Below are 24,273 nucleotides of genomic sequence, written 5' to 3'. Positions count from 1 at the left end.
GCCTAATATTTTGTGCCTTTATACCACATGTGTGAACGCAGAATTTTATGAGGATTACGATTTTTACACACAATATTAGTGGTCTCATTTCAAAAGACTACTTTTTTCACTGTAAGGCCTCACATTGGGCCCCGGGCTTAATTTTTTTGGTTCGAAAATGGCGACGCATGAATATTCCCCAAATTATACTTGCCGGAATTTTTGTTGTGTCGAATTAAAAATTATCGAATTTACATTTAGTAGAATTTAAAAGAAGTAAATTTTACAATGAGCCCACTTTTAATATCGAAAAATATCTATTTAAAAAAATTCTTATTTTATAGAATTTTTATTTAACTGAACTTTGATTTTGCAGATTTTCTAATATATCGAATTTTCAAATAATACAATTTTCATTTAACAAAATTTATGTCTAGAATAATTATCATAAAGAAGAATTTTTATTTGTCAAAATTGTTCTTTTGTCAAATTTCTATTTATCCGAATATTCACTTAACCCCTTCGATGTGAGGACTAAAATCTTGAATGTGGGCCCAAAATGTTAAGAAATTTTTTATCGACAAAAATTTGTGAAAATGGGTGGACTTAGGTTTTCGGGGTCGCTGATTACGAATCAGAAGTCAGATTTTCAAAATTCAAAATGGCGGATCCAATATGGCGGACGAAAAAATAAAAAATCAACCGAATTTGCTTAAAACTAGTTACTCGGGGGTTTTTGGGGTCGCTGATCACGAATCAAAAGTCATATTTTCAAAATTCAAAATGGCGGATCCAATATGGCGGAAGACATTTTGAAAATCAACTGCAATTTGATTGAAACTTGTTACTCGGGGGTTTTCGGGGTCGCTGATTACGAATTCGATGTCAGTTTTTCAAAATTCAAAATGGCGGATCCAACATGGCGGAAGACATTTTGAAAATCAACTGCAATTTGATTGAAACTTGTTACTCGGGGGTTTTCGGGGTCGCTGGTCGTTATATTGGACCCACTATTTTGAAATTTTTAAAATTGGTTTTAGAATCCTAATTAGGAACCTTAAAAATCCAAAGATACTTTATTTTTTATCTATTCTACATGAGCTTCGTAACGAAATTTTAATCACCCCTTTCCCAATTTTTCGCCCACCATATTAAATCCGACATTTTCAATTTTCCAATTTTTAATCGAATTCGTAATCAGCGACCCCGAAAACCCCCGAGTAACAAGTTTCAATCAAATTGCAGTTGATTTTCAAAATGTCTTCCGCCATGTTGGATCCGCCATTTTGAATTTTGAAAATCTGCATGCAGATTCGTAATCAGCAACACCAAAAACCCATAAGTGATAAGTTTCAAGCCAATTGGGTTAATTTCCTAAAATTTTTGAAAAATAGTCCGCCATATTGGATCCGCCATTTTGAATTTTGGAAATCTGAATCCAGATTCGTAATCAGCAACCCCAAAAACCCCTAAGTGATAAGTTTCAAGCCAATTGGGTTAATTTCCTAAAATTTTTGAAAAATAGTCCGCCATATTGGATCCGCCATTTTGAATTTTGGAAATCTGAATTCAGATTCGTAATCAGCAACCCCAAAAACCCCTAAGTGATAAGTTTCAAGTCAATTGGGTTAATTTTCGAAAATTTTGGAAAAATAGTCCGCCATATTGGATCCGCCATTTTGAATTTTGAAAATATAACGTAGGATTTGTAATCAGCAATGTCAAAAGCACTTTGATTTCATTTTTTGTGAAATTAGTTTCAAGAAAACGATGGATGTCACTGAGATTATAATTATTAAAAATAGCCTTCAAAACTGTCAACTCTTTGGCAGCCATATTGGATTTTGGTTTTCGAATTTTCAAAATTTGACCCCAAATTCGGTTTCAGCGTTCAAAATACCCTAGAAAACGTATATTCAGTGCCTATCTGCATGCTTTTTAATATATTTTTTTCATTGTTTTGTAAGTACGTGTATACACGTACCTCACAGTCTGAGCCCTTTTTCGAATGTACGTCTATAGACGTACCATCACAGTCAAGGGGTTAAAAGTATTTTTATTAGCAGAATTTCCAATTAAAAGAATTTCTATATGACAAAATTCCTATTTAACAAAACTTTTATTAGGAAATAAAATTTCTTTTGTGCGATTCCAGGTGAGATTTTGATTTTTTCGGAGTAGGTTAACCGATTGCAATGAAACTTTGGAATTTTGTTATATATAGTAAGACTAATCTTTAACGTAAATTGCAGCATAAAATATTTGTTAGTTTACGAGATTTGCCATAATAACAAAAAAAATTTAAACTGCTATATCTTCCGTTCTAATAATCGGATTGAGGTCTACTGTTTTTAAAATGTCAAGAAAAATGAGAGGAATAAATCTCTTTCAGAACAATTTTTTATAATTTTATAACTAAAAAAATTGTTAAATAATAATTGAATAAATTTCAAGCGACAATGTAAAATTCAATCACTTAAACGCTAAAATGATCTTACCTGTATTTTCTTTAATGTTTCAAAGGAATCCAATTGTAAATGCAAGTTTAACTTATTTAATTTTAATAATTTACGAGTATTTGCGATTTCTGCTAGTTTACGTGCAGACGACATTGCGCACGCAGCATTCTCCTGTAACCAGCTGACGTGATTCGTGGACTAAATTGGCTACGTGAGAATGCTGCGTGCGCAATGTCGTCTGCCGTAAACTAGCAGAAATCGCAAATACTCGTAAATTATTAAAATTAAATAAGTTAAACTTACATTTACAATTGGATTCCTTTGTAACATTAAAGAAAACACAGGTAAGATCATTTTAGCGTTTAAGTGATTAAATTTTACATTGTGGCTTGAAATTTATTCAATTATTATTTAATAATTTTTTTAGTTATAAAATTATAAAAAATTGTCCTGAAAGTGATTTATTCCTCTCATTTTCCTTGACATTTTTTAAAAAAGTAGACCTCAGTTTGATTATTAGAACGGAAGATATAGCAGTTTAAATTTTTTTGTTAATATTGCAAATCTCGTAAACTAACAAATATTTTAAGCTGCAATTTACGTTAAAGATTAGTCTTACTATATATAACAAAATTCCAAAGTTTCATTGCAATCGGTTAACCTACTCCGAAAAAGTCAAAATCTCACCTGGAATCGCACAGTTGCAAATGACAAACAAGCAAGGGTATTTTTTAAAAAATCATAATAATACTTTAAAACTTGTGACATTAAGAGCACTGGAGCGGGTATTACAATAAGTGATATTCTGAGGAGGCGCGAAGTACAATAATAATAGAACTTCACTTAGGTAAGTTCGTTTAATTATTAAATTTTAATGATTCACCATTGATTTGTTCAAATTAAAATCTTTTCGTCAAGGAAATGAGATCTTCAATAAATTTGTTATTTGAAACGTAATTTCAATCAACTGCAATATTTCACAACACATAGATTTAAAAAAATTGTTCACATAATTTATTAATCGACTTTTGAATAATATACAAAATTTCAATGTTCTTTAACAACTACTCCTGACATAATTATTATTTGATTTTCAGTTGTTCACTGTAATTAATATTTAACAGTTCAAAATAAGATTCGAAACTTTTAAAATCGTAGAAAATTCTAAATTTCGAGTTTTTATTTTTAAAATTTAATCTTACAAAATTTAAAAATAAGGAAAAAAGTAATAATTTGTTAAAGATAAAAAATAAAACTTAATTTAAATTCTTTGAATTCATAATTCTTTAAGTAGATATTTGATGCTTTTGGTAGAAAAAATGAATAAAAATGAAGACTCGATTGAATAATTTTTAAGTCTAATTCAATAGAGAATTTATTTAATAAATTCTATGTCAATCTAGAAGTTAAAATTATATTTTATTGAGAACTGAATAAGCATTTTATCAACGGGAGGCGTCGAAATAATAATTTATAATATGATTCAAGAAGATTCTTTTTTTTAATTAATTAATTAATTTCAATCATTAATTCATTAATCAGTTAATTGTGCAAAATATATGATAAATAGATTTATAATAATAATAATAGCATAATACGTACTGTCTATCAAAAGTTTTTAAGTAAAAATTTGTAACTATATACAATTAAATATGTATCAAAAGTAAAGTAATTTACATTTCTTTCTGATATTTAACAACTTTTGTAGCTGACAATGGTTTCCATTTTATGAAGAGATGTGGAGAATGTTCTGAGCTGAACTTCTTGACTGTTAGCAATAAAGGCAGGTTGAGTTTCATCCCATTCTTTTGGAATTCCACAGTCCGGAACAGTGTAAGTTAAAATATCGAAGGAACATGGACAGTCCAACAAAGGTAGAAAACTTACTGTACCTAAAATTAAATTGAGATGACAATTTTATAATTTGTAGTTGAATTAAAAAGTTAAACAAGTTGAAAATTATTCTATTATTTTAAAATTCTGTTAAAAAAATTAGACCCTATAAAAATTCTGTGCAATAAAAATTCAGATTAACATAATTGGACAAACATTTAATTAAATAGATATTCTGTTAAATAACATTTTTTTTTTGTTAAATGGAAATTTTATTAAATAAAAATTCACTAAATTTTTTAAATAATAATCCATTGAAGTAAAAATTCTGTTAAATAACTTCCTTTTAAAAAAAATTCTGCCGTGTAAAAATTTCAAATTAAAAAAATTTCGACCTTAACAAAATTTTTAGTTCTTTTACACATTTAAATTCACAAAAAACAAAAATTATAAATGTTGAAACAGGTTTTGATTTCATTTTTCTAATAATTCTTTTTTTTTACTTACCCGTAATTTGACGAATTACTTCTCTAATTTCTTTTTGAATTATAGCTATATCCTTTGTTCCAACTTCTGGCAATTTTCTTTCTTCTCCATTATTACTAGAACCATTCGGTGAATCGTTTTCATATTCAACTTTAAAATCCCATTTTTCTAAAACTTCTTTTGTATTAACATTTGTGATGACCAGAGCAATCTTGTGAATTTTTCTCTGTTCCAACCATTCTTGAACTTGTCCAAGAACGGTTTCCAAAAAAGTTTTAATTTTTTCATCAATTGACATTAGAAAAAATATACCAAAACGTTCTAACGGTTCAAAAGTTTCTGGAGGATAAATTCCACGTTGATAGAGTATGCTATTGATTCCATAGGCTAAAGCAAAAATTTTATTAATTAATAGACTTTTATGAGACCCAGTTGATTACAATTAATAACAGTAGACTAAAAATTTAATTAATAATTATAAATATTAATGACTAATTTTTTAATGCAATAGAATAAATTAGAATTGCTAACAAAAATTATTTATTTATATATATTTTTTTAATTGTTGATTTAAGTTTGGTTTTAGGGTCCATGAAATAAAGAACAATGTTCAGTATTCATATATATTTGAAGAAATTTTTAATTAGCCAAATTTTTATACAACAGATTTACGTGCCAGAAGTTAGCAACGCCATTTGGTTTTTTTGAAAAAACAATTTTTGTGCTAATTTTGTGCTAATTTTGTGCTAATTTGTGCCGCAAAAAGTTTTTTGAACAAATCAAAATTAAGGTGCAAAATTAAAAAAAAATTTTGATGAACCAAAAATATTATTTTCTTATAATAGAAAACAAATATTAGTGATCAATACTTTCAATTCATTACAATAAAATGCAATCAACAAAGATGAGATAAAAAAAAATTTTTTAAATGAAAAAATACACAAAAATTTTTTTTTATAACCCCGACATTATGAAAAACACAAATTTTTTAGAAGCAATTTCTGTGCTGAATTGTACAAGATTGCCATCAAAAGACCCTCTAATAACATATTTAAAACATTTGTACATTTTTCAAAACAATTAAATTTTTAATTAAATAAACGTACCTAAACCTGACAACTTCAAAAGATAATATTTTTCGAAAATTATTTTCGTGCTGAATTGTGCATGACCAGCACAAAAATAAACTCTAATAACATTTAAAAAAAATTTGTTTTTGTTGAAACTTGATAGGTTATATGGAAATAATAACACGTATAAGATAAAAAAAGATAGGGAAATTACATCAAATGAATTAACACTTTATTTACTATTTGAAAAATGGCTTATACACTTAAACAACTTAAAATATGTCTTGAACTTGAAATATATCTTAAATGAACCGTACAATGTGCAAACCGCAAGACCCTTTTCGTACGACTAAACCCAAAATGTGCTTAGGTACTCCAAGTACCTGGCTTTTCCCTTTCCCTTGGATTTTACTTTAACTTATTTGCTATATATATGAAAATAACATTATCGTTGTAATTCCAACACTCTCCCTCAACGATAATCCTACATTAATATTTACTAATTTGCAAAATTTAAATTCCTTAAAATAATTGCATTTCTAAAACGTCTTGAAAGTTTCAATTACAAAAATGATTTTTCAACTTACACAAAAGCATTGAAAAAGTTACATATAAACTTAATGTCCTTTAAATAATTGTCTTTAGTCTATTGTTGGTTCTTTTTTTTTCATTGATGACTAGTTATCACTTTTCATTTTCACTTTCTATAAATCCATATAAATTCTGGAGGTATACCTTTTTTTTTCCTACTTGATCTTCTTAACACTATATCGCTTTCATGAAAACTTTCGTCGTCATTAGGTGATTGATAATCCAGGGAATCACTTGATTCGGAACTACTTTCTGAAGAGCTGGTGTCTCTCCCTGAGACTTGATCTTCTTGTTGTTCATCAGCTTCATTGTTCTGCAAAACCTTGTCCTTTACACTTGTGTTTACCTGAATCCAGTCAATATTAACCAGATTTGCTTACACTTTTGTTTCCCACCTTGCCTTGGGTCTTCATACCTGACTTGGCATGCATCGTACTCGTACCCCTTGATTGACCTGCTTGTTTACTCCGACCATTTTCTTTAATCTTTATTGCTTTTTGCTGGCTTGAATCCTCGGTTTGTAACTCGAAAAGTTTATTATTCTTTAAAAATGCTGTTGCTTTTACTGTTCCATCTGTGGGGTTGATAACATTGCAAACTGAATTTTTGAACTGCACACTAAAACCTTTTTCTAATAGTCTTGACACTGACAATAAACTCGAACTTAGTTTTGGCACGTACAAAACATCCATAACCTTTATTGAGATTTCCTTTCCTTCATTTATGAGTTTAAGTGTCCCGGATCCGACCCCTTCGATATCGGTAAATTCTGTCCTATCTGCAAACTGTACCCTTCCTTTCTTTTCGAAATTGAGGGTTTCGAAAAATTCTTTGTTGTTGGACATGTGGCTTGTCGCTCCTGAGTCCATAATCCAACTTGATTTTTTTATTTCTTCATTTTCACTGTAAAAACTTGTACACAAATATTCGTTAGTTACAAAAAAACATTTATCTTCCATGAACATGTGTTCTGCCGTGTTTGCTTTTTCTTTTTCTTGCTTTAGTTTCCATTTTTTGTACTTTTCACAATCCCGTTTTAGATGACCTTTATTTTTACAAACATAGCATTCCCTTTCAGCTATAACTTGTGCCTTGAGTGCTGATTCCCGCGATTCATTTTCTTCATTTAATGCCATTTTGTTTTTCCGTCTTTTATATTCGTCGATGAGTTTACATTTCGTTAATGACAATGACAAACCTTCTTGTCTTCCCTCTAGCATTGTGACCAACGTATCATATGAATCTGGTAGACTTTCAAGAAGCATGGCAGCTGCAAATTTGTCCCTTATCCCTTCACCTAGAGCATTTAATCTATTAACGATTTCTTGAACTTTATTGACATGATCTTCCATATCACCGTATTCACTTAAACGCATCCTGCACAGAGTTCTATATAGGTGGGCAATACTGGCTTCCGAAGATTTTTGGTGATAATCTTCGAGAGATTTCCAAGCTTCCTTAGCATTTTTCGCGTTTATAATATGAACTAACTGATTATCATCTACGAGTAATGAAATCGTCGATGATGCTTGATCGTTCATTCTTTTCCATGCTGTATCTGGTTCAACTGGAATTTCTTCACTTACAACTGTCCATATCTCTAAATTAATGAGCATTTGTTTTACCCTGAATTTCCACACGGTATAATTGTTGTTATTGAGCTTCTCAACTTGAAAGCTCGGACGGAAACTTTGAGCCATCATGAAATTGAATACTCTTTAATCACTGAACTGTAGAAAATTCAAAAATGTCACCGGTTTTTACACTTTACTTAGAAACTGTATGAACTATCTGTTAACCTTTTTATTGTTCTTTATACACTTTAGTCACTGTTATTTAATGTACTTTATTTTAATTCTTCACTCGAAAATTTAATTCACTTGATATTCACTTTATTTTCTTACTTTATTTCTTTTCTATCTATTCTGGGCCCATAACCTGTTGAAACTTGATAGGTTATATGGAAATAATAACACGTATAAGATAAAAAAGATAGGGAAATTTCATCAAATGAATTAACACTTTATTTACTATTTGAAAAATGGCTTATACACTTAAACAACTTAAAATATGTCTTGAACTTGAAATGTATCTTAAATGAACCGTAAAATGTGCAAACCGCAAGACCCTTTTCGTACGACTAAACCCAAAATGTGCTTAGGTACTCCAAGTACCTGGCTTTTCCCTTTCCCTTGGATTTTACTTTAACTTATTTGCTATATATATGAAAATAACATTATCGTTGTAATTCCAACATCTTTATTTTCCAAAATAACTAAATTTATAATTTAACAATAACGATCATAACCAAAAAATTTTCAAAAATTAAAATTTTCAGAAACTAATTTTTTTGCTGAATTGTGCATGACCAACACAAAAATAAACTCTAATAACATTTTTTAAAAATATTTACATTTTCCAAATCGACTCAATTTTTATTTTAACAATAACGATCATAACCAAAAATTTACAAAAATAAGAATTTTTAGAAATTAATTTTTGTGCTGAATTGTGCATAAACAGCACAAAAATACACTTTTATAACATTTTTTAAAAATATCTATACTTTCCAAAATAACTAAATTTTTAATTTAACAATAACAATCATAACCAAAAATTTACAAAAATAAGAATTTTTAGAAACTAATTTTTGTGCTGAATTGTGCACGACCAGCACAAAAATAAACTCTACTTACATTTTTAAAAATATCTATACTTTCCAAAATAACTAAATTTTTAATTTAACAATAACGATCATATCCAAAAAAATTTCAAAAATGAAAATATTTAGAAACTAATTTTTGTGCTGGCTTGTGCACGACCAGCACAAAAATACTGGTGCTCTAGATAGTCTTGTACATGTAATAAATATGCTTATAATGAGCAATGTATTTTACAATGAACAGATTAGCGAATTTGAAAGCGATATATTTTCGTTGGCAAAAATTTTTATTAAAAAAAATTAGGATCTGAAGTTTTCAAAGCACGTGCAAGAGTTCTTCGCAATTCAAGTGCTACTATAAAGGAAGTAAAGCAATACGATAAAAAAATCAAAACAGGCAAATCAGTGATAAGCATAGTTACAATAAATGCTGTTTGTAATCTAACTGAACCAACAACCAATCTCTTCTCTGCAACGCCGAGTTATGCAGTTGAGTATACATGTACTATTATGTAAAAAGATACAGAAAGATGATTTTATGGTAGGCCATATTAACTTACAAGTCATTTATAATTCTGGCATCGTAAATTTACTTGAAGCACTCCAAATTCCTCCCCGAAAAAGATAAAATTTGATGCAACAAAAAGAAAAAAATGAAAATTTACTACGGACCACATCTTCTAATATCTGTAGAAGTTGGGAAACGAAACGACACAAGAATCTGTGACATACTAAAAATCATAAAACTTAGTCAAAAGGCCGAATATAAGATTCCTAATTTTATTGGATATTCCGGTTCATATAACCCAGAAATTCCTGGACATTATAAGGCATATGTTCTAGTCAATCAAACTTGGTTATTGTATGATGATTTATCATCATCAAAACAACCAGAAAAGATATATGACAACGAAAAAGTGGTGGATCCACATGTTTTAATTTATTCAAAATAGGCAACAAACAAACAAAATTGATTGTATGCGAAATATAAGAACCAAAGATTTCAAAGAAATGAAGTATTAAAAAAGTACCTTAATGATAGAAAAGATATTATGTTGTTCTTTAAAGAAACATTTCTCCTTATTTTAAAGCATTATTATAAAAAAATTATAATGTTAATTTTGACATACGTATAACTAATATCTTAAAATTACTGTCCTCAAAGAAATAGTAAAGTAAAAAGTTACAAATCATATATTGCTCCGCAATACCTATTACCTTGTAAGTGATAAAAAAGTTATTTATGTATAATAAAGTTTTTATTTTTACACTTTAACAAAAGTAATGATATATCTGTATATAGACTAAGTGATTTATGATCGTTATTGTTAAATAAAATGTTGATTACTTTGGAAAATATAGATATTTAAAAAAAAATGTCAAAGAAGTTTCATTTTTACAAAGACATACATACATTTCCGTACAAAACTGTTTTCAAGAATTTTGATTTTCAATAATTTCAGGATTGAAAACAACATTTTAAAAATAAAAAATGAGATATTTTAGAAAAAATAGTTATTTCAAAAAATTGGTACTGAGGTATGATTTGTGTTAATTATGCACAAATCAGAAGAAAAATTAATGTATAAATACTTTGATTTTTCAAAATTTTCTGTTTAAGATCGTCAATGTCACATTAAAAATTGAGTTAATTTTGAAAATATAAATATTTTTAAAAAATGTTATTAGAGTTTATTTTTTTGCTGGGCATGTACAATTCAGCACAAAAATTAGTTTCTAAAAATTTTCATTTTTGAGAATTTTTTTGATATGATCGTTATTGTTAAATTAAAAATTAGTTATTTTGGAAAGTATAGATATTTTTAAAAATGTAAGTAGAGTTTATTTTTGTGTTGGTCGTGCACAATTCAGCACAAAAATTAGTTTCTAAAAATTCTTATTTTTGTAAATTTTTTATTATGATCGTTATTGTTAAATTAAAAATTTAGTTATTTTGGAAAGTATAGATATTTTTAAAAAATGTTATAAAAGTTTATTTTTGTGCTGTTTATGCACAATTCAGCACAAAAATTAATTTCTAAAAATTCTTATTTTTTAAATTTTTGGTTATGATTGTTATTGTTAAAATAAAAATTGAGTCGATTTGGAAAATGTAAATATTTTTGAAAAATGTTATTAGAGTTTATTTTTGTGTTGGTCATGCACAATTCAGCAAAAAAATTAGTTTCTGAAAATTTTAATTTTTGAAAATTTTTTGGTTATGATCGTTATTGTTAAATTATAAATTTAGTTATTTTGGAAAATAAAGATATTTTTTTAAAATGTTATTAGAGTTTATTTTTGTGCTGGTCATGCACAATTCAGCACAAAAATAATTTTCTAAAAATATTATCTTTTGAAGTTGTCAGGTTTAGGTACGTTTATTTAATTAAAAATTGAATTATTTTGAAAAATATACAAATGTTTTAAAAATGTTATTGGTGGGTCTTTTAATGCCAATCTTGTACAATTATTCAGCACAGAAATTGCTTCCAAAAAAATTTGTGTTTTTCATAATGTCGGGGTTATGAAAAAATTTTTTTGTGTAATTTTTTATTTAAAAAATTTTTTTTATCTCATCTTTGTTGATTGCATTTTATTGTAATGAGTTGAAAGTATTGATCACTAATATTTGTTTTCTATGATAAGAAAATAATATTTTTGGTTCATCAAAACTTTTTTTTAATTTTGCCCCTTAATTTTGCTTTTTTCAAAAAACTTTTTGCGGTACAAATTAGCACAAAAATTGTTTTTTCAAAAGAACGAAATGGCGTTGCTAACTTCTGGTACGTAACAGATTCTCTATTTCATATAATTTTTATTTAATTCAATTTCTATTTAACAGAATTTTAACTGAGTCGAATTTTGAAATGTCATAATTCTTATTTGACCGTAGCTTAATTTGCTAGAAATTTTATTTGTACGAATTGTAATTTGATGGAAATGACGTCAGGCCCTGCGCGCACTAGCCGATTTGTGTCGACCGACAAAGAGAGTTCCTTAAGGGATACGCTACCGAGCGGACGCGTTATTTTGCTTACGAAACATATATTGAGTTTCACGGGTTCTCCTAGTTCGGTGTTATCTTGCCAATAACGATTAAATCCGGGATCTTCTTTTTTTTTCTTTTAAAGACACAAAGAGTCTTATTGTGGGTTTCATATAGCATTCTCACCTTTCGTGGAATAGTTGTTTTTTTTAGGTTAGCCAGCCTCGTGGCTGTGCGCGCGCGTCGCAGAGGCACGCAGCGCGGATTTCTCAACTTCCGCAATGGACTTTACTGATGAGACAGAGGAGGAGATAGCTGCGAAAAAATTTTATTATTTTATCAAGATAATACAAAAAACTTTCGTTCGAGAAACAACGGAACAAAAGCGTAAATGCGAAAATCAATCAGACCCATCCATGCCGCCTCCTTCTTCTGTCAAAGTGCATTCAAAATCACCCGCTAATATAAATTCGGCAATTAATAAATCTAAAATCAAACACGCGAAATACGAAAATTCAAATGAAGGCAACTGTCCAATTTTCTTACAGCGCGATCCCAATCCGAAAGATGCGTCGAAAGACTTAAACCATGTGTCGGTCGGTAAAATCATCCACAACCTTTACCCGGGTAAAGTTGTCGGTATTTATCCAAGTGGTCGCGGAAAAGTTCGTGTTATCACGAATAGTGGCAGAGCGGCAAACCAGATTACATCTGACCCCACTCTGAAATCAAAAGGTCTAATTGCAATAATCCCATCAAGTTTCGTCACGTGTCAGAGCATCATTAATAACATCGGGATAGATATCTCTACAGATGAAATCCTAGAACACGCAGAAGTTGTAGGTGTTAATAAAGATATTAATATCATTGGTGCCATGAGGTTTAATCGCAAAAAAATTGACGAGGACAACACGGTTAAGTATGAACCTTCCACTACCGTTCTTCTAACCTTCCAAGGTACTACCATTCCAGAACGCGTTGCAATTTATAAAGGTTCAACCCCAGTGCGACCCTACGTACCCGACCCACGTATGTGCCTAAATTGTCTAAGATTTGGCCACATAGCCAAACACTGCAGGTCCAAACCTCGATGCCAACAATGCGGCGGCTCAGCCCCCCATACAGACGATTCTAACCCCTGTACCCACGCGTCAGGTCCTCCAAGATGTGCAAATTGTAACGGTCCACACAAACCTTCCTCAAAACAATGTCGAGAATTCACTTTTCAAAAAGAGGTGCCCTACTATGCGACACAACACAAAATTTCCTTCGATGAAGCCAAAGAAATTCTTAAACCGAAAAAGGTAACTCGTCATATAAATTCATTTAATTTTTCCGACTTTCCTGATCTGGTAGATCAACCAGTCCCTTCTGCATCTCTCACACAAAATCCAAACTCTAACCTCCAAAAACGCTTATTTTCTCAAGTATCATCCACACACAATAACCATTCTCAACGGTTATCAAACAACACGTCACACTCTCGTATACACGAAACACAAAAAAACCACTTTTCTTCTTCATCCTTTTTCGCTACAAATTGGAACAACGGCAGGTCTAACATCTCCATGCCTAACGGTTTTGCTCTTTCCAAATACACATCTACCTCTCCTTCCTCTCCTCCATCTGAACCACACACATCTAACTCCAACCCTCAATTTTAAGAATCACTCACTTCTTTCATTTCACTTCTAAACATGCATGTCACTCAAATTTCTTCCAACTCACCTCCAGAAATCGTGAAACAAAAACTTGAAACTCTCTCTAACATCATCACTAGCCTCCATTCTTTGTTAGCTCTTCCAGCTCACAAGGATGACTAGTCTTTCCAAATTAAATATCTTACAGTGGAATTGCCGTGGTGTTTCTAACAAGACACACGAAATTCACAAACTTTCCAATCAATTTGATATTCTCCTCCTTTGCGAAACCTTTTTGAAGCCTGAGAAACGCGTTAACTTTAATATTCTTAAACAATTTAATATTATTAGATCAGACAGAACAGTAAATAAAGGCGGCGGCCTTGCTTTTGTAATTCGCAAGAATTTAACATTTTCAAAAATCGGTTCAATTTTCACTCGGGAGGATGAATTTGAGACACTCGCTGTTTCAATTGACTCCTCCATGGGTGAACTTTTAGTAGTATTAGTTTATAGAGTTCCGGGTAAATTAACCCCTTCCACCTACTGGAAAAATTTTTTCAACTCCATTAAAAATTCGGGCTTCAACACGGTTTTTATAGGAGGAGATTTTAACTGTCACAGCACCCTATGGGGTAGCTCTCATGTTTGCCACAACGTACGCAATGTATGCGATGAATTGGATGTACAGACCTTATTCTTCTAAACAATGGATCACCCACTCTATTAAGCCGTCCACCAAACCCTGGTTCTGCTTTAGACCTTACTTTCGTAACTTCAAATCTATACACAACCTCTTCCTGGAAGGTCTACAATGACACTTTAGGTAGCGATCATTTTCCCATCTTCACATCTTTAGGTATTACAATACCTATTTCCATATTTGCTTCACATAAATACAATTTGAGAGGTATTGACTGGTCTCTCTTCTCTTCTGAACTCCATTCGTCCTTAGAATCAAACTCAAATGTACTACACACAGATAACGCAATCTCCGATTATGATCAATTTGTACATCTTGTAGATACAACAATTAACTTAATTTGTTCACAACTCACAACCTCATCTAACACACGTCACAAATCCTCCTCATCTAAAAAACCATTTGTTCCTGCACCTTGGTGGGACAGTAAATGCGATGAAGCAATAAAAAATAGGAAAGAAGCCTTAAAAAATTATAAAAAATTATCAAATTACACGAATTTTCTTATTTATAAAAAAACCGAAGCCATAGCCAAACGTACCCTTAGTGAAGCCAGGCGACAATCCTTTAAAACATTTTGCGACTCTTTAGACAGACATATACCTTTAACGAAGGTATGGTCTGTCATCAAATCATTCAAAAACCGATACACACAACCCTCCTCTGCATCTTGCTCGGCAGAAAGGGAAACTATTGAAAAATTACACTCACTCGTCGATGAACTTCACCCACCTACCGTTTTTCATGACGACGTCCCCGTTGATTTTGACAACAATCCGTTCTTAGAAGCTTCTTTTACTATTTCCGAATTGACAACAGCTATTAAATCATGTAAAACTAAATCATCCCCGGGCCTTGATAAAATAGACTACAACATTATTCAACACTCTCCAGACATAGCCTTATCAACTCTTCTGTCAATTATTAATAGAATAATCTCCAATGGCGTTTTCCCTTCTTCCTGGAACAATTACCTCATTTTCTTCCTTCCAAAATCCTCACCTGGTACACTACCGTCCGGAATTGTGCGAACTATGCTTTTTCAACAACTATAAAACTGTTCAAATCTTCAAAAATATTAAAACTAAAATTTTTTCCTCTTTATTTTATTAAAGCTAATAAAATTCTGAAAGAAATGACACCTTGACAAAGAGAATATGTTAATTTTTCAATTAGATATCTAAGAAAAACCCAATTTTCAATGTTTTTACTATTTTTTTTATTTCTCTGGCAAAAATTAATATTTTTAAACGTTCTTAGGTTCATTGAAATCGTATTTTGTTATGCAATTCAAATTATATAAAACAATTAATGCACACATTCTTCCCTAGCGTATGCAAACCGTGAAAGTTGGCTCATAAAATGTCAAAAAATTGAAATTTAATTCTACAATAAAATATGATGTTTAAAAATCAAGTAAATATATCATTCTAAAATTCTCTGATTTGTGTAAGTAAATTTAAGATTTATACATTTTACTGATCATTTTTTGTCATATAAATATTAATCACAATTTTTTGACATTTTATGAGCCAACTTTCACGGTTTGCATACGCTAGAGAAGAATGTGTACATGAATTGTTTTATATAATTTGAATTGCATAACAAAATACGATTTCAATGAGCCTAAGAACGTTTAAAAATATTAATTTTTGCCAGAGAAATAAAAAAAATAGTAAAAACATTGAAAATTGGGTTTTTCTTAGATATCTAATTGAAAAATTAACATATTCTCTTTGTCAAGGTGTCATTTCTTTCAGAATTTTATTAACTTTAATAAAATAAAGAGGAAAAAATTTTAGTTTTAATATTTTTGAAGATTTGAACAGTTTTATAGTTGTTGAAAAAGCAGAGTTCGCACAATTTCGGACGGTAGTGTAAATTTCGTCCTATTTCCCTAGCATCTTGCCTTTTTAAAATTTCCGAAAAACTAATCTACAATAGACTTATCTGGCTTATCGAACGTGATAAGATCCTCAGTCCAAAGCAATTTGGATTCAGGAAAGGTAAATCCTGCACGGATTGCCTTTCACTGCTCTCCACTGAGATTTGGACAGGCTTAACACAACGCGAAATCACCGGTGCACTCTTTTTAGATATAAAAGGGGCATTCCCCAGCGTGGTACCAAATATTTTAATTAAAGATCTTAAAGAAATAGGCATTCCGGAATCAATTTCTCGTTTTATATATAACTCAATTAAATGTAAAAATATGTTTGTCAAAATCAACGGCGAGGTTATAGGCCCTAGAACCAGTACGGATGGCCTTACACAGGGCAGCATATTTAGCCCAATCAATTACTCCATTTACACTAGAAAACTTAATACCATTATTCCTGCAGATTGCGAATTGAACGCATTTGCCGACGATTTATCTGTTACCTGTCGCTCCCCTGACCTTAACCAAATTATTAATTCTCTTCAAAGTTGCCTTAATATAATTTCCGAATTTTTAACTGACAGAGGTCTGGAAGTTTGCCCAGTTAAAACTAAATTCATTATTTTCAGTAACAAAAAACTTAATTCAGATGACCCTAACCTTTCTTTAACTTTAAATGAAATAATTATTAAACCATCCCCCACAGTTAAATATCTTGGTATTCACTTTCACGAGTCTGCTTCCTCCGATACTCACTTCAACTATCTTTGCGATAAAGGAAGAAAAATTCTAAGTGTACAAAAGTCCTTAGAGGAACTTGGTGGGGAGCGGACCCTCATCTACTCCTTCGTATTTACGATTCATTACTTAGAAGTCCCATAGATTATGATTCACAAGCCTCTAACTTTAAATCTCATAAAAATTTCTCTCGTTTAGAAAAAATACGTAACCAAGCTCTGAGACTAGCCGTAGGCTATAGACAAAGCACCCCTATCAATGTTATGTTAGCTGAATGTTGTGAACCCCCCTTAAGAACAAGATTTAATTTCCTTGCTAAAAAATATCTTTATAGAGTTTTCTCAAATTCCACCCATCCACTTCGAACTAAACTTCCAGAGCTCTCTCACCTTACCATTGATTCCAACGTAAAATTCAACTATCCCCTTTTAATCGCATTTGAAAAATCAAAAAATTATAGCGAACTAATTAGAAGTAAGGACCTTGATCCTTACTTTGAATTCCTCTTTGAGGATCACTAATTTACTCCCCAGATTATTCTTAACTGGGGTCACTCACTTCAAAATTCATGTAATCCCTCTATCGTTTTTAAGAACTTAACTAATTTTAACTTCCCTAATCATATCTTTTTCTTCACCGATGACTCTAAATCTGAAGTGGATCATTTGGCTGGCTGTGCCTTTGTCTGCCCTTCTTTAAACCTAACTTCAAAATTTAAAATTTCAGATTACTCGTCAATTTTATCATTAGAAGCATTCGCAATTTTATTTTGCCTAGATTATATAATTAATTCCGATCTTTCTAACACAGTTATTTTTTCAGACTCACTTAGCGTTTTAGTAACTTGACCTCAAAAAATACCTATAAAACGAAATCTTACATAATTTTTACAATTAGAAACAGATTAAAAATACTCGACAACCTGAATCGTCCAACAACCCTTATTTGGGTTCCAGGTCATTCGGGAATTGAAGAAAACGAGAGGGCAGACGTCGCAGCCAAGGACGCGACTGCCAACTCAGATTTAGTTAACATACCTCTCCCTTTTTCTGACTTCTTTTGCCTTGCCAAAAAACAATTAGTTGACAGCTGTAACTCCTTTTTTAGAGACATAGGTAAAGACAAGGGAATCCATTACACCCAATTCTATTATAAGCCACGTAGGAAACCATGGTTCGCGAACTTTACAGCTCGCCGACTATGGATCGTTTCCTTATGTCGTGCGAGAGCTAATCACTATAACCTAAACGCCAGCCTCGCTAGAAAAAACTATATTAAATCGGGTGATTGCTCCCACTGCCCTAACACAGAACAAGACCTTGATCACATATTATGGACCTGTCCCAGATTCGATACACTTCGGGTAGATTTAATAAAATCTCTTTCTAGAGCTTTAAAATGCTCTCCTCCTTTTAGTTGCGTACAATTCCATACCAATCCCACCCCCAGAGTTGTTTCTCACATTTTTAGATTTTTAAAACGCGCTAAAATAAACATTTAACTTTAATTTAACTCATTACCAATTATTACTCTTAACTGTTTAAATTGGGATCGGCTAAACTGCAATACGCCATCTGGTGGGGACCCATTCTCTCCCTCCATTTTCTTTCTTTGTCTCTCTTCAATTAATAGGTTAGAAAGAGTAGAAAAAACAAAATGGAGGGAGAGAATGGGTCAAAGTTACTAGATTGTTACTAGACCTCCGTTCCCAATAATTACCTCTTTTTATATATATGCTTTAATTTTCGCGCTCTCCTCCACAGTGTCTCATCATGGGTGCGCGGTGGTTCAACCGGGAATCCATCTTGGATCCCCGGTTGCACCTCCGCGCCCCCTGTGCGGCGGCATACGGACCGCCTTTTCTCTGTTCACAGATATCAAGTTTAAGCCTCATTCATTCACCAGGTCATGGCCGGATATACAGGCGCAAAGCTATTAATTAATTCTATTATTACTTATATATTATATAACCATAATTTTTAAATTATTTTATTAATAAAATCAACTTAATTGATATAAATTAATATTATTGTTTAAATATAATCCAATTTAAAAATGATTAATATTAAACTATAATTGTTGTAGTTTATAAGTAAATCGCATAAGTACGTTAAGTTAAAGAAAATGAATCCCGGTACAGAGAAAATCTACCTAAAACCTAGATAAACGGCCGACAAATTGTCGTCTAGTGTGCGCTCGTACATTGGTTTCCATAAGCGACTGCTTCGCCGACAGCACGCCGACACTTTTGTCGTGTCGGTGGAAAATCGTCTAGTGTGCGCTCGCCTATGCTCTTCTTCAGTCGACGGGGGCAATTTTGTCGTTTATTCATACTTTAAATATGGAAAACGCTTGTTGGCATATAATAAAATTAAAATGTGTGTTGATAATTAATTTTGTTATATATTTGATTCAATTGCATTTATAGATTCTCTGAATTCGTGATAAAATATAAATTTTGAGGTTAGGGGTATTTGTTTACTAACTTGAAATCTTTTACTGCTGCGGTAATTCCCACTTAAAATATATATTTTATATCTTTTTAATAACATACATACTGGATATTGTTTAATAATGTTGTTAAAATGTAAAATGTGATTAGAAAACATACACCCATAACCTCAAAATTTATATTTAATCACGAATTCAAAGAATCTATAAATGCAATTGAATCAAATATATAACAAAATTAATTATCAACACACATTTTAATTTTATTATATGTCAACAAGCGTTTTTCATATTTAAAGTATGAATAAAATTGATGAAAGTGGAAACAAATTTTCTTCCCCATAAGAATAACATTATGTCGTCTGTTTGTTGTCCCTCCAGGCCTCTGACGTCATATCTTGAACTCAAAATATCTCGATGAACTGACACAGCCTAATATTTTTTCGATGATTTACAATTTCGGTCAAATGAAAATTCAATTATTTGATAATTCTCTCGAACGACAATTCGTACAAATGAAACTTCCGACAAATAAAGTGTCAATGAAATGGAATTTCTGATATTGAAAAATTCGACCAAGTGGAAAATTCTATTTAAAAAAAATTCTCTAAAATAATAATTCGTTTAAATAAAAAATCTCTTTATTGAAAATTTGATGAAATAAAAGTTTTGTTAAATCTAGAATTTATGTTACATGTGAATTCAGTTAAAAGTCAAAATTCTGTTAAGTGAATATTTTGCTAAATAAAAATTAGATTGAAAAACAATTATGTTAAATTAAAACTTTGTATTATGGAAATTTCGCAAAGTAAAAAATATAAAAATTATCATAAATAGAAATTATATGAAACAAAAATTTGGTGAACTAGAGAATCTGTTGTATAAAAGCTCGATTAAATGAAAATTCATTTAAATATTAATTCACTCAAACAAAAATCTTTAAATATTTAAATCCACTTCAATATAAATTCTACTTTTGAAAATTCGGTAACAAAAAAATTTGAACTCATTAATTTTCAACCGTAGAAAATTCCAACAAATTCCGTGAGTGAAATATTCATGCGTCGCATTTTAATTTTAAAAATTGGATAGAAAAATTCAAAAAATTATAGCTATTATGAGTCACAATATTGAATATTTAAAACTCTAATATACTACCTATTGGAAATTGAAAAACAATTAGGTAATTTATTAATAATTTTTAAAATAAAACTTGAAATTTTCAAAAACTACAAATTTAAACTTCAGTCGCAATTTTTTATTATTTTTCATTGCTGATTTTTTAATACATTTTTTTCATGATTCTTAACAATCAAACGTATGGATTTAATAAAAATTCAATTTTTTCAGGAAATAAAATTTCTGAAAAATAAAAAAAAATTGTAAAATTGTTAAAAATTACTTTTTTTCATTTTTCATAGTGAAATATGAATTCAGGTTCTAAAAAAATTTCTAAAAAAATTGTTACCCCCAAAACAATACTAATTATGTTTGGTTTAAATTTTATCAATAATTATTCCTTAAAAATTTAACTTCTACAATTTTTATTATTTTTTTGTAATCTTTTTTCATATTTCTGAACAATCAATCGTATGATTTTTTACAAATTTTAATATTTTCAAAAAATAAAATTTCTAAAATATTGAAAAAATTTTTTTTTTTAATTCTGATAATTCACAATAATTTTAGATCCCAAATAATGTCAGAAAAAAAATTGACACCCCTTAACAACATTAATTTCGATGAGTTGAAATTCACCGGTCCCTCCCCTTAAAATATGAGTCGAATAAAATTTAATTAAATTACAATTTTAATTTATAAATACTTCGATTAATAAAAATTTTGATTCATTAAAATTTGTCCTAAATAATTTGTAAATAAATGAAAAATTTTAGATTAAATTAAATTTAATAAATTTAATATAGAAAAAATTTTTATTCCGATTTAAAATTTATTTTAATTTATTAATATTAATAGGGTCAGTTGGGGTAAATGGGGACAAAATCGCTATTTTTCACAAATCACGTAAGTTTCTTCCTATAAAAGATAATATTTGCGGGTTTATATTTTTTTAAGTTGTTATTTACGTTCCCAGGATTAATTTTATGCAGCAGAAAATAATTTAGATAAGCTTTAAATGCATGAAACTGACTGTCCCCATTTACCCCAAAAATTTGAAAACTCAGGGTTATTAGCTCAGCTTATTATTATTAACCAAATTGACAAAAACAAAAATTCAAGTAAATTTCTGTTATAGGAGTCATAAGGAAAAAGAAAAAAAATTTGGTATGATTTTTAAGTCTGTTTTCTTTGAAATGCGAGACAAAATACTGAAATAGTTCGACTTTGATTTTCAAGTTTTTATGCAGTGAGCGATAACTTGAATTATCATGCTGCCAATTGTCAAGATAAAAGCTTGGCAATACTCAAAACCTCTTGCAGGTGATCTGAGGTTAAAATATTGACGCTGAACTTAATATTAAAACTGTAAATTAAGCTCCAAAACCTTTTGTCCCCATTTACCCCAACTGACCCTACTTTTAAATTATTTAATAAACTAGCAAAATTAAACGCGCGCAAGCGCGCCAAATTGAGCATTTAATTATTTGTTAGAAATAAATTAAAGATTAATATTATTAATAATAATTTACTTTATTAGAATATTATTACATAATAAATGATAATAATGAAAATCATATGTTTTATTTGAAAAAAAATGCAAATAAAATACATTTTTTTAGTATAAAATGTAGATCTTCTTCAATTGAATTATTTAACAAATTTTGAACTAAAATGATTCTTCACTAAATTAATTATTTTTAATAATTTTAATGAAATACATCACAAATTCTATTATATCAAAATTATTTTTCTATTAAAATTTTTATGAAATTTAACAATTGTTTATAATTTTAAAAAAATATATCACAATAAAATTGAATTATTTTTTAAAAATTTCAATTCAAAATAAACTAAAATTCAATTAATACCCGAAATTTGAATTAAAAATCAATTAAAATTCAATAATTATCCAAAATTTTCAATTTAAAATTTAATTATTTATCAAGTTTTCAATTTAAAATAAAATAAAATTCAATTATTTTCTAACATTTCTATTCAAAATTAATTAAATTTTCAATAATTTGAATTTAAAAGCATCTAAAATTTAATTATTTCTAAAATTTTCCATCGAAAATCTTTTTTTTTGAAATTTAATAATTTCAATTATAACTCTAAGGAAATTCAATTATTTTTAACTATTTTAATAATATTCTTTGAAAATTCAACTATCTGAAACCATTTTTCAATTAAAAATGATTTTCAAATTATTGTATTTTGTCCGCATTTTCTAATAAATTTTTAGTCAAATCATCTAAAATTTTAATTACAAAACACTTAAAGTTTCAATTAATTTCAAAAATCTCAATTTTAAATCTTTGAAAATTCAATTAAATTTAAAAAATGTTTTCCAAAAATTGTTTGATAAATTATTTTTAGTTCTGTAAAAATTAATAATTGTTTTAAAATTAACATTATCTTTTGAAATTTAATTATTTCTAAAAATTTCAACTTTAACCCTTCGAAAAGGATTATTATTAAAAAAAAAATTTTTTATTTAAAAATCTGTAAAATATTTTTGTTAAAATAAAAAACAAATCCTCTTTTTTTTTGAATATAAATCGACTAAAACGACTTTTTGTGTCTTTAAGTTGATTCGAGGCATGTGTTTTTATAATTAATATAATATTTAATAGGTATTCGTTGGCCCCTGGTACCTTAAAAATAAATTTTGAAAAATAAATTTTTTTCAAATTACTATCTTGTACGAAATTTCCTCAATTGAATTATTTATAAAAAAAAAAAGGTCAAAATGTGTAATCTTGTTTTCTCTAAATAAAAGTAAGTTCAAGAATAATAATAAGAAGAATAAACCGATTATTTGTATATTTATATTTGTATTAATTATTATAATTTTTTATTTATAATTATTGTTTTAAAAAAAAATAATTTAAAACTAATGAATTATTTTTCAACATTCTTGAGTTTAAATCTTTTCTTATTTTTCGAAATTTTTTTATCCTGATTACTTTCACAACTGTCACTTTGCAATAAAATTTTTTTTTTTTAAATAGTAAATAACTTGAATTCTATACAAAAGAATGATGAAATTAAGCTGAAAAACTTAAAAAAAAACGTTAATTAATTCTAGAGGAACTGACAAATTAAAAATATGCAAAATTCAAATTTTCTTCTATATAATATCTAACAAAACAATTAACATAACCTCTTTATTCCGGTTATAATTTCTTCAAAATTTGTTCAGTTTTCAAAAAATAAAAAAAAAAAATTTTTATTATTTTTATTTTTCTCATTTAAAATGTTTTACCATTCATAAAAAAAAGTGTTCACATAATTCTAGATTAGTATATATAACGAACGCTTTTAAATTTGACCGTTATTGAAAAAATAACAGTCAGTAATATAATATATATAATTATAATTATTCTATAGTTTACTTACTTAAATATTGCTTCACTAATTCAGCTGATCCTTTTAAAGTTATACATTTTGTTTTGTGCTGAGTGGCCGTCATTATTAAAATTAAAATTTATTTTAGGAAAATCAAAGAAATAATAATATACACAACTTGTTTTTAGTCTTTTGAGTGTGTTTACTGTTTATTCTGTTTTTATTATCACGGATGGGAATAAAATATAAAAGCACGAAAGGGTAGGATGTTAAGTTACGCGTCATTTACGTAAAAATACCAGTTGAGGTGGGGGAAATCCAAT

General features: G+C 29.0%; 1 protein-coding gene across 1 annotated transcript; it reads right to left on the bottom strand.

Annotated features, from left to right (window-relative positions):
• Window positions 1-3,429: 3,429 nt before the first annotated feature.
• Window positions 3,430-24,191, bottom strand: LOC127285734 (mitotic spindle assembly checkpoint protein MAD2A). The gene is made up of 3 exons (XM_051311874.1): window positions 24,002-24,191; window positions 4,779-5,144; window positions 3,430-4,330 (listed from the first exon to the last, which is right to left on the bottom strand). Exons 1-3 carry the CDS (start codon window positions 24,072-24,074, stop codon window positions 4,131-4,133), a joined length of 639 nt encoding a protein of 212 aa, XP_051167831.1. The 5' UTR covers window positions 24,075-24,191; the 3' UTR covers window positions 3,430-4,130.
• Between the last annotated feature and the right edge of the window lie 82 nt (window positions 24,192-24,273).

Source organism: Leptopilina boulardi, unplaced genomic scaffold (assembly GCF_019393585.1).
Source record: "Leptopilina boulardi isolate dan_hultmark-lab unplaced genomic scaffold, ZJU_Lbou_2.1 LbouV2_341, whole genome shotgun sequence".
In the NCBI taxonomy this organism is placed as follows: Eukaryota; Metazoa; Arthropoda; class Insecta; order Hymenoptera; family Figitidae; genus Leptopilina; species Leptopilina boulardi.
The sequence above is the reverse complement of the archived record's forward strand: the minus strand, read 5'-3'. Positions and strand labels throughout refer to the sequence as shown.

Bases quoted from the DNA above. Each gene is read 5' to 3' on its own strand.
- LOC127285734 (XM_051311874.1), bottom strand. From the start codon at position 24,074: ATGACGGCCACTCAGCACAAAACAAAATGTATAACTTTAAAAGGATCA. The intron at 5,145-24,001 runs GTAAGTAAACTA...TTTTTGCTTTAG, and splicing joins ATTAGTGAAGCAATATTTAA to CCTATGGAATCAATAGCATA. The intron at 4,331-4,778 runs GTAAGTAAAAAA...ATTTAATTTTAG, and splicing joins AGTAATTCGTCAAATTACGG to GTACAGTAAGTTTTCTACCT.